Genomic DNA, 11,065 nt, shown 5'->3' with positions numbered 1-11,065 from the left:
AAGACATTTTGTAATGTTCAAGGTTTCTTTATTACATCTTGTGTACATGAAAGTAATTTTTTTGTAACAGCAATAAAATTATAGCCTGCCATATATATATATATATATATATATATATATATATATATATATATATATATGTATGTATATATATATATATATATATATACACACTGTAAATGCACACCGTATCTAGGGTGTGCCGTAGGATCTTTTGGCTATACCAAAAATCTAGGACCTAGATCACCTAGATCTCCATATATGGAGGGCTCTCCAGATATGGAGCTGACTGACACATCTACATCTGACATCGTCACAATTGGCACTCCATGGTTATATCTGACTCATCGTGACATCGAGATGACACAACCACCTTAGCCGAAGGTATAAAGGACATAGCATCCTCAGAGAGAGGAGGATTCAACCAATGTGCTCGAGAATCTCAGACTTATCATCAAGACGACCACACTCAAACACACTCCAGCTCCAATTCCGACACAAACCAGGGTATCTGGCCTTGCAACCTAGATATCTCTACTGTATAAGCTACTAGTTTCCTTGAACCACCTTCCCAACCACACAGGTTAAATATCTCGGTTTAGGTTCTAATCGGACACCACTGCGGCGTGTCCTACCCAGTCTTAGGGACAACGGTCCTTTCCTTGAGTAGTTTTTTTTATACATGAGGCTATGTGTGCCTATGGAGGAGCGTGTCGCTAGTGGACAGTATTGACACAAGGTGCTACTATGAATGGACAAAGTCTACCTCCAGCAGCCAGTAATGGCATTACTCCACTTCAACAGATGGTGGCGTCCTGCTCTGGAGCTATTATGACTTCACTGTTTGTCACCCCATTGGATGTGGTGAAGATCAGACTTCAAGCACAGAAAAATCCCTTCCCCAAAGGGAAATGCTTTGTCTACTGCAATGGCCTGATGGACCACATATGTGTGTGTGAGAACGGCAACTCCAGGGCCTGGTATAAAGCACCTGGTCACTTTAATGGCACAGTGGATGCCTTCATCAAGATCATACGAGTAGAGGGGATCGGATCTCTATGGAGTGGACTTCCTCCAACACTTGTGATGGCGGTTCCGGCCACTGTCATCTACTTCACCTGTTATGACCAGCTGTGTTCCTCTCTGAGGATGAGGATGGGAGAACACGCAGAGACAGCGCCTCTAGTGGCAGGAGCCGTGGCCAGAGTGGGTTCGGCGACAGTCATCAGTCCATTGGAGCTGATCCGTACCAAGCTGCAGTCTGAGAAGCAGTCGTACAGGCAGCTGATCGGCTTAATCAGCCAGGCGGTGCAGTCTGAGGGCTGGCTGTCACTGTGGAGGGGCTGGGGACCCACCCTGCTGAGGGACGTGCCCTTCTCTGCCATGTACTGGTACAACTATGAGAAGACCAAAGCCTGGCTCTGTGATAGAGCCAAGAGCAGGGAAGCCACCTTCTCTATCACCTTCATCTCTGGAGCGGTGTCTGGCTCTATTGCTGCCATTGCCACCTCACCGTTTGATGTTGTCAAAACCAAGAGGCAGGTGGAGGTAGGAGATCTACAGGCCATGAACTTGTCGCGTCAGGTGTCGTCCTCTACCCTCAGTGTGATGAGAAGGATCGTAGCAGAGAATGGCATCAGGGGACTGTTTGCAGGCTTCATGCCCAGGCTGATAAAAGTGGCTCCCGCGTGTGCCATCATGATCAGCACCTACGAGTTTGGAAAGGCCTACTTCCATAAGCACAACCAGGAGAGAACCATCATGGGACCTCTGGACACCACCAACACCTGACCTCTGAGTTGACTTTTCTGTGTTATCCTTGTAGCGCAAGTGTGTTACTGTACATCCGTGCATGTCATTTACATGTCCGTCTAATACTGTACATCTGTGCTGTTTACCATCTAATTAAGTATTCAATCAATCAAAAAACTTAACAAAACAAAAATCAAAAGGTGAGTTTACAGTTCATCAAGTCATCATACTAACAAATTGTATGTTAAATACTGAAAAAAATAAATTGGGGGGAAAAAGAAGGAAAAGACTAGAAAAAGTGCTCCTCGGAGCACAGGTCTCCGCCAGGTCAGGTAGGCTATTGTGGCCTTCTGGTGGCGCTATAATAGGCCAACGTGAAAAGGGTGCCATTTCTTCTCAGGCCTTGCACGACAATCGGACACTGACTGCATTCATGATTTGAGCATTTTGTTAAAGAAATGTGTTTCGCTAAATTAGACCTGTTGGTGGCGCTATAACAGGCCAATGTTAAAATGGTGGCATTTGTTCCTCAACATAGTGTGAATGTGTGTGCAAAGTTTGAGCACGTTTGGACGGTGCGTTCATGATTTGCGGAATTTTGTTCAAAACAAGCCAATAATGAAAACTTTAGATGTCAATCTTAGCCAAACAGTATGGAATAAGAAAAATCAAACACATCCGTCATGATCACATGACTATAGAGATCATGTGTACCGATTTGCGTGAAATTTGGATAAAATTGGAAGGAGTAGTATAAAATAATGTGTTTTACATAAGTCGGCCTCCTGGTGGAGCTATAAAAGGCAGATGTGAAAAATGCAGGGCAAAGGTTTTTCCTTGACCTCTAGGGAGTGTGCATACAAAGTTTTACACAGATCGGTGCAATTATAGGTAAAAACACAAATCGACCTGTTATAGCGCCACCATGAGGCTGATTTGAACATTTTCAAATGGTAGTTCTTCCTCGGCCTAATGGGAATGAGCGTGCAAAATTTCACGGAAATTGTATGCTGTGTTCATGATTTGAGGCATTTTGTTCAAAACGGAGCACTCCTGCAAACTTTGGAAGACATTTTTAGCCAATCAGGATGGAATATGAGAAATCTGAAAGACCTGTTTTGTTTAATGACTATAGAAATACTGTGTACCGATTTGCGTGATTTTTGGACAAAATCTGTAGGAGTACTGTCAAAAAATATGTTTTGCACAAATCGGCCTCCTGGTGGCGCTATAAAAGGCCCATGAGAAAAATTTGGGGCAAAGGTTCTGAATTGGCATCCAGGGAGTGTGTGTGCACAGTTTCGCTGCGATCAAGACAACGGTGCCGGAGATTAGCTGGTCACAGACGGACGGACGGACACACACACGGACACACGGACGGACGGACGGGGTGGAAAACATACTCTCTCGCCATGCCTTTCGGCCTGGCGGAGACAATAAATAAAAACTAAAAAAGCACTAGATGCTTGGTACAATTACAGATGTGGGCGGCAGTGACTCAGCGGTAGAGTGGCCGGGTAGAGTGAACTGGAAAACCGCAAGGTTCCCAGTTCGATCCCGGGCTGGGGCGCTGCCCTAGAGTTAGTGTCCTTATAATCGAAATAGAGGTGTTTCTAAATAGTGGTGTCTGGCTGTCGGAGTAGCAGGGTTTAAAAAAAAAAAAGATTAACCCCCCCACTCCGAACTATGGAAGTCAATGATCGGAGTAGCAGTGCGTCGAGATAGCGATGTGTAACCCAGCTGCTTATTGTCTCCGCCAGGCCGAAGGCATGGCGAGAGAGTATGTTTTCCACCCCGTCCGTCCGTCCGTGTGTCCGTCCGTCCGTGTGTGTGTCCGTGTGTCCGTGTGTCCGTCCGTCTGTGACCAGCTAATCTCCGGCACCGTTGTCTTGATCGCAGCGAAACTGTGCACACACACTCCCTGGATGCCAATTCAGAACCTTTGCCCCAAATTGTTCTCATGGGCCTTTTATAGCGCCACCAGGAGGCCGATTTGTGCAAAACATATTTTTTGACTGTACTCCTACAGATTTTGTCCAAAATTCACGCAAATCGGTACACAGTATCTCTATAGTTATTAAACCAAACAGGTCTTTCATATTTCTCATATTTCATCCTGATTGGCTAAAAATGTCTTCCAAAGTTTGCAGGAGTGCTCCGTTTTGAACAAAATGCCTCAAATCATGAACACAGCATGCAATTTCCGTGACATTTTGCAAGCACATTCCCATTAGGCCGAGGAAGAACTACCATTTGATTTTTTTCAAATCAGCCTCATGGTGGCGCTATAACAGGCCTATTCGTGTTTTTACCTATAACTGCACCGATCTGTGTACAACTTTGTATGCGCACTCCCTAGAGGTCAAGGAAAAACCTCTGCCCTGCATTTTTCACATTTGCCTTTTATAGCGCCACCAGGAGGCCGACTTATGTAAAACACATTATTTTATACTACTCCTTCCAATTTTATCCAAATTTCACGCAAATCGGTACACTTGATCTCTATAGTCATGTGATCACGACGGATGTGTTTGATTTTTCATATTCCATACTGATTGGCTAAGATTGACATCTAAAGTTTGCATTATTGGCTTGTTTTGAACAAAATTTCGCAAATCATGAACGCACAGTCCGATTGTGGTCAAACTTTGCATGCACATTCACACTATGTTGAGGAACAAATGCCACCCTTTTAACATTGGCCTGTTATAGCGCCACCAGCAGGTCTAATTTAGCGAAACTACCAATGTTGTTAACAAAATGCCTCAAATCATGAATGCAGTCAGTGTTCGATTGTCGTGCAAGGCCTAAGAAGAAATGGCACCCTTTTCACGTTGGCCTATTATAGCGCCACCAGGAGGCCACAATAGCCTACCTGACCTGGCGGAGACCTGTGCTCCGAGGAGCACTTTTTCTAGTTTGGGCTTGTTTCCTAATGTGGTTGAAACCAGTGGTTCAAAAACTTTTCAAAAAACAGTCAAAGACCCCCAAATTAATGTATTTGTCTGCGGACCCCCATCTGAAAACATTTTGTATGCCAGGGACCCCCATACAATATTTATGTTGTTAGAATGTTTTTAAAAGAATCCACATTTAAAAAAAAAAATGTTTTTGTTGAGAATAGCAGACCTACAAGCTCGCAACGCGTAGTGAGCTTGTAGATCGTCTATTTTAGTTAACTTTAAAGGGCAAAGGGCTCGCGTCTTTTGGCCTTTTCATAGACCTGGTTGCTTGTTTCTCTCGCGAAACCTGGCAACGCTGACCGGCACTTTTTGATCCGGTCTGGGTCTAAAGCAGATACGGAAACGGTACTTGCATTAATGTGTGGGTACAAATGACAGGATACGGTAGGCAGGCTTTAGACAGGATCAGAGCACAGAGCAGCAAATAGAAACCACGCAGTGTAAACACCGCGGTGACCTGAGAATGAACCACCTTTATCTGGATGCGGCTTTCAGACGTGAAAAACAAACAATTGCCACTTATTTGAGATCTTTGATGAATGGACACTTGCTGACACGGATATTGTCATCCTCTGATGATGTTTTGTTGCACAAAAGTAGTGAAAATAGCAGATCTACAAGCCGACAACGCGTGACATGCTGTCAGCTTGTAGATCTGCTATTTTCACTATTGTAGCAGATCTACAAGCCCACAACATTTTCACTGTTTTTAAATGGGCTTAGTAATAAAAAAGAAACTGTTTTGGACATCCACTCAACTTCCACCCAACAGTATGTATATATTTGTTGTCACAATGTTGTGTAAATTTATAGATTAAAAGTATATTATTTACTTTTCATGCCGTTGAATACCTTTTTTTATTTAGTGAATTTTATACTTTTACCTCAAGGATCCAGATTACTTCAATGTGTAACATAACATGCATTCCTCTATTTCCCTGCTCCACTACATTACTGTTCAATTAGTTATTTGCTGTAAATTATCCTCTGGAACAGTGTTCTGAGACTTCAGATAAATCTTGTTTGATCCCCATTGGAGGGGAGATAAGTTCAGGTGTCATAATATTCAAGATGTTTATTTATTACATCTCATACAGAGTAAGATAAAATATAAATAAGTAGTAAAAAGTGTGTAGATGTATCATAATGGCAGCAGCATTAGTTAGAATGAAATACAAGGTAGGCCTACATTTACAGTGTATATTTGTTCCAAACCAAGATGAAATAATAGATTAGATATATCTAGATATAGCTAATATATGATAAGAGGTGGATCTCTGAATAAGTGAAAATAATTATGTACAGTCTAACAATAAATAAAAAATGTACAGGGAATATATACATTTATATATACTGTAGTGAGTACGTCACCAGTGCAGTGAATATATGAATAGATCTACAATATAAGTCATGAATGAAGTACAGACTAGTCGCTGAAGGGTTATGCTTAACAGGCATCTGTCAAAGTTTGCCAATGTAGGCCTACATATTGTAATAATACAATTGTACAAATAGGTAATGGTGAGAGAGGCGATTTCTTGGTCTATTTAGATGGTTAAAACAATAAGGATTTTCTTTTTTTAAATCATTGCAGGTTCTTTTTTTCACGGCGTAGGTGAGGATCGAACCCACGACCAGCCCCGACCTTTGGATCCTCACCAAGCATACCTAAAATTGACAAAGTCCCAATTTTCATTAATCTATCATGTATACTCATAAAGAATTTGGATGAATCACTGGGAAGAAGCACAAAAAGACGGGCCTGTTGCATTTTTCATCTTTTCCATGTTTGTTTTCTTTTTCTTTCTCTCTTTCTTCTCTTTTTTCTCCTTCCCCCTTCTCCCCCTCTCCCCTTCCATTTTTTTCCCTCTTCCCCCCCTTGGTAGGCGTATGTTCCCCAGCCCTGGCGCAGTCGGTAGCGCTGTCGCCTCACAGCTAGAAGGTCCTGGGTTCGATTCCCACAGGGGACGCTGTGGGTGCCGGGGGCGTGTTCTCTCCTCCGCGTCATCAGCGCCCATGGGGTCTGTGTGGAGTTTGCATGTTCTCCCCGTGTCTCCTGAGCGTACGGCGTAATCACCGCACCTTTCGGCATTTATCAATATATCCTGACGTGGGCTTCACCCTACCGTACGCTGAGATCTCACGTCTGGTCGAGACCAGTTGTTGACGTTGGCTGCACCCGTTTATTCCATCCTAGACCTGCGGAGCAGCATTGTCTGACTGTCTGACAGGCATCTAGACACATAATCCACTCCTAAATGTGTATATCTACACTAATAAATAATCGCTGTGAAAATATATCATTTTATAAAGTAATTTAAACAAACTGCTTTAACAGTCATTCAGATAAGATTGTAGATCTGTCTGTATTGAAAATAGCAGATCTACAAGCTCACAAGCCAGCGTTGCATCGCGACGCGTTGTGAGCTTGTAGATCTGCTATTTTCAAAAATATACGAGCGCTTTTGCGCCGGGAGTCCCGCGGTCGGGACGGCACCTTTTCATGGACAGTGAGGTCTACAAACTTACAGTAGCTTGTCCTATGTTATGGAGTTATGTAGGCTACACAACCTGGCTGGGTTAAGGATATAAACCCGACGCTCCAATATTAACGTGCGTGGCGGCACGGAATCACTGCATTCCGCCCGAGTCTCATGTACCGCTACGCTACGGAAAGACGAAGTTGCGCGGGCGCATGTGTGTGTGTGTGTGTGTGTGTGTGTGAGTGAGAGAGAGAGAGCGAGAGAGCGAGAGAGAGAGGGGCGTGTGCGGCGAGGCGAAACTATTTCTTATTGGCTTTTCATGTCTTTGGTCGTATTCTGGTTCGTCTTCATGTCATAAAAACGGGGCGTTTTGAGAAAATTTAAGGGCGTGTTATTTAAATGACGCTCGGTTTCAGCCGTGACATTTATCAACGCTGGTACCAAGTGTACGCTCGGATCAACTGTGTAGGATGCGTTGATAAATGTGACTTCGACGTTGGTGTACGGCAGAATATATGGAAAAATATGCGCCGGTTTATACGCTGCGTTGACAAATGAGGGCCAGTGGCCCTCATTTGTCAACGCGGTGCAGCCCAAATAATGGGCGTACGGCGAGATCACTGCACCTTTCGGCATTTATCAATATATCCTGACGTGGGCTTCATCCTACCGTACGCTGAAATCTCACGTCTGGTAGAGAGCGGAATTTACTTTGGCTGCGCCAGTTTATTCCATTGTAGACCTGCGGAGCAGCACTGTCTGACAGGCATCTGGACACATGATCCACTCCTAAATGTATATCTACACTAATAAATAATCCCTGTGAAAATATAACATTTTATAAAGTAATTTAAACAAACTGCTTTAACAGTCATTCGGTTAAGCTTGCAGATCTGGCTGCATTGGCTATTTTAAAATAGCAGATCTGCAAGCTCACAACGGGTCGCATCCCGACGTGTTGTGAGCTTGTAGATCTGCTATTTTCAAAATATACGAGTGCTTCTGCGAGCGCATTTTCGGGACACCTGAGTCCCGAACGTCTTTTCATGGACAGTGAGGTGTACAAACTTACAGTAGCTTGTCCTATGGTATGGAGTTATGTCATAGAGAGTTATGAAGACTAAAACCCGACGCTCTAATCTCTTATTAACGTGGTGGCACGGGATCACTGGATTCCGCCCGAGTCTCATGACTGCTTTATTTAGTGTAACTCGAACACGCACTGCTCGGTGTGGATTAAATAAATGGGTATACAAACGTATTCCATTCATGGCGATGTGATTGGTATCATAATATGTCATTCATGGCTACAAGCCTACCTACAGTATGTGACAACAAAGATTGTACCGCTACGCTACGGATTACATGAAAGACAAAGTTGGGCGGGCGTGTGTGTGTGTGTGTGTGTGTGTGCGTGTGTGTGAGAGAGAGAGAGAAAGAGGCGTGTGCGGCGAGGCGAGCGGGGGAAACTCTTTCTTATTGGCTTTTCATAATTTTTTGGGGTCGTATTCTGGTTCTTCATGTCGTGAAGTCGGGTGTGTGGAATAATAGGCCCGTTTGGAAGTCGGATAGAATCTCCTGGTGAAAATAATTGCGTGCGAGGGAGTCCGAGTGGTCCGTTCCAACAATCACTTTTTATTGTCAGAAAAGGCGAACAAGTTACAAAGCCAATGTTGTACTGCGCCATGTCTGTATCTATGGTTGGTGCTTATATACTCTCATTTTTACTGTCTCCGGAGCCGGGCCTAAAACCCTGTCTCTAAGTGACAGAAATATCCGGCCAATCACAGGAGCTCTGTATCTCTGTAACAACAGCTGCTGTGTGCCGTTATAGTATGTGCACTTAACAGTACTTAGTCTTTACACATGTGTTATAACCATAGCCAGTACATTTCTTACTTAATTTCATTAGTTTAAACAAATCTTCGTTCAGTTATCTGCATTCAATATTTCACACTCATTAAAATAAGATCAAAAGTTATTTCATTAAATCATTGCAAACCAAAGTTACACTCATACAGTCTTATTTAAATACCAATTCATTTTGGAGCTTTTGTGTAAATAAACATTTATCCACCATGGCTTATTTATGCTACAATGTAGTTTTATAAAAAGGAACTTTAAAGAAAGTTCAGTGGTTACTTTTAGTGTATAAACCTTGGTTTATTTTGCTCTGTGCATCTTTTAATCTAGCTCTTATTACAGCAGTAAAAGTATAAATCCCTGGTATAATGTATCTTATGTGTGTTTCAACAGTTTTTGGGTTCTATATCAGATTATCATTGTATCTACACTTGTAGTTTAGTTATTTTGTACTTATAGTTTTAGCAAAGACTAGCAGAGGACAAGTATACTTTAAACAAGTGAGATTTCATGACAACTGGTGCTGCTTCCCCCAAAATGTCAGCTGCTTCCTGACTCGGGGGATGAGACAACGTAGTCCTTATTTACCTTACATCCCAAAGTAGATATTCTGACACTCAGTGATCACAGCTTCTATGGGGCATCTGTTTACAACAGGAGGTCTTACTGGTCTTTTTTAGCCTAATCTGAGGTGGCTCTTTAACTATCTCATCTTACCATAGAAGGTGTCAGGCTGTGTGCCTCACAGTCTCCTGGATTTAGAATACTTACTTTTAACCCTGGTATTCTTCCGGCCATCACCTTATTTTACTAAAACAGTGTACTTTATATAATATTTCATATTTGTTGTGGCCTTCAGTCTTGAATTACACCACATAATCCCCTCTTGGAGATATATTAATAATTCTCCACTAAAGGATATTCAAGGACTGATGGCACTCATGTAGGTATCAACTAGAATCTGTTTTTTAAAACGACTAAATTTAATGTGGGTTGGTTAGTTTTCGCCTTCCCCTCTCTATTATTGGACTGTGGAGTCAAACTTCTGGTTAAATCAAAATAAAATACATCAAACAAAATACTATCACTTCACTCTTTAGAATAAAATAGATTTTAAGAATAAAAGTCCCTTCCTCAGTTTAACCTGCATTCAGCGAAGCCCAAGGAAAGTAAAGTTAAAACATAGTTATTACAATTCATTCAACAGTTTGATCACAAATAGGATCTGCGCGCTTCAATTTCTGTTTCTTTTTTTTTTTTTTTTTTCTCTTCTTTTCTTCCCGCTTAAAACTACCAAACGCAATTCTTCGTAGTCGTCTTCTTTCCAGGCACTTAGAATGTACAGTCTTTGTGGTAATGTTCGTGCACATCTGGGGGCTTAGATGTGGTTACCTCAACAGTGTGTTTCAAGGGGTGTGGAACAGGACATCTGGTGTGTCCTGCTCTGTAATGGGCTGATATTCTGGCAAGTTGCACAACTCTGGGTCAGTGTATGCAAAAGGACTCAGTGCAATCTCTACTTCCTGTGCACTAGCCTGTGGGGCTTCTGGCGTCACAACGGCCATCTGTAGAGCTTGTCCATAAAGGGATTTGGACATGCCGACCATTACCAGATTTCGGATTATTGGGAGACAGCAGCATAAAATCAGAGCTACCACCACAAAAATTACTAGCCACCCAGGTGATCTTTCAACCAGTCCGTCAGATCATAGTGGGTACCTGCGTGCTCTTGTTCCTCAGCCTTCAGTATTTTCAAGTGATTCATGGCCCGTGTGAAAGTTCCATTCACCGCTGTGGCGTTCGGAATATAGGTGCAGCAATATCCAGCGAACATTTGGCATACGCCGCCCGATTCGGCCAGCATAAAGTTCAGAACATGTCGATTTTGTAATGTCATCACGCTGGTTGCAGCCAGTTGTCTTCCGATAGCACTCAAAGCCTCCACGGTGAAGTTTAAAAATCGCTGTTGATTGTAGTAGATGTAATTGATCCAAGCAACATTAG

General features: G+C 42.8%; 1 protein-coding gene across 1 annotated transcript; it reads left to right on the top strand.

Moving 5' to 3' along the window:
- Positions 1–747: 747 nt before the first annotated feature.
- LOC311053187 (mitochondrial glutathione transporter SLC25A40-like) lies at positions 748–1,791 on the top strand (the record flags this gene model as incomplete). Its single annotated transcript, XM_084068638.1, has 1 exon — positions 748–1,791. One exon carries the CDS (start codon positions 748–750, stop codon positions 1,789–1,791), a length of 1,044 nt encoding a protein of 347 aa, XP_083924764.1.
- Between the last annotated feature and the right edge of the window lie 9,274 nt (positions 1,792–11,065).

This window comes from Gymnoscopelus microlampas, assembly GCF_963454915.1.
Source record: "Gymnoscopelus microlampas genome assembly, chromosome: 10".
Taxonomy (NCBI): Eukaryota; Metazoa; Chordata; class Actinopteri; order Myctophiformes; family Myctophidae; genus Gymnoscopelus; species Gymnoscopelus microlampas.
This window is presented reverse-complemented; position numbering and strand designations above follow the sequence as displayed.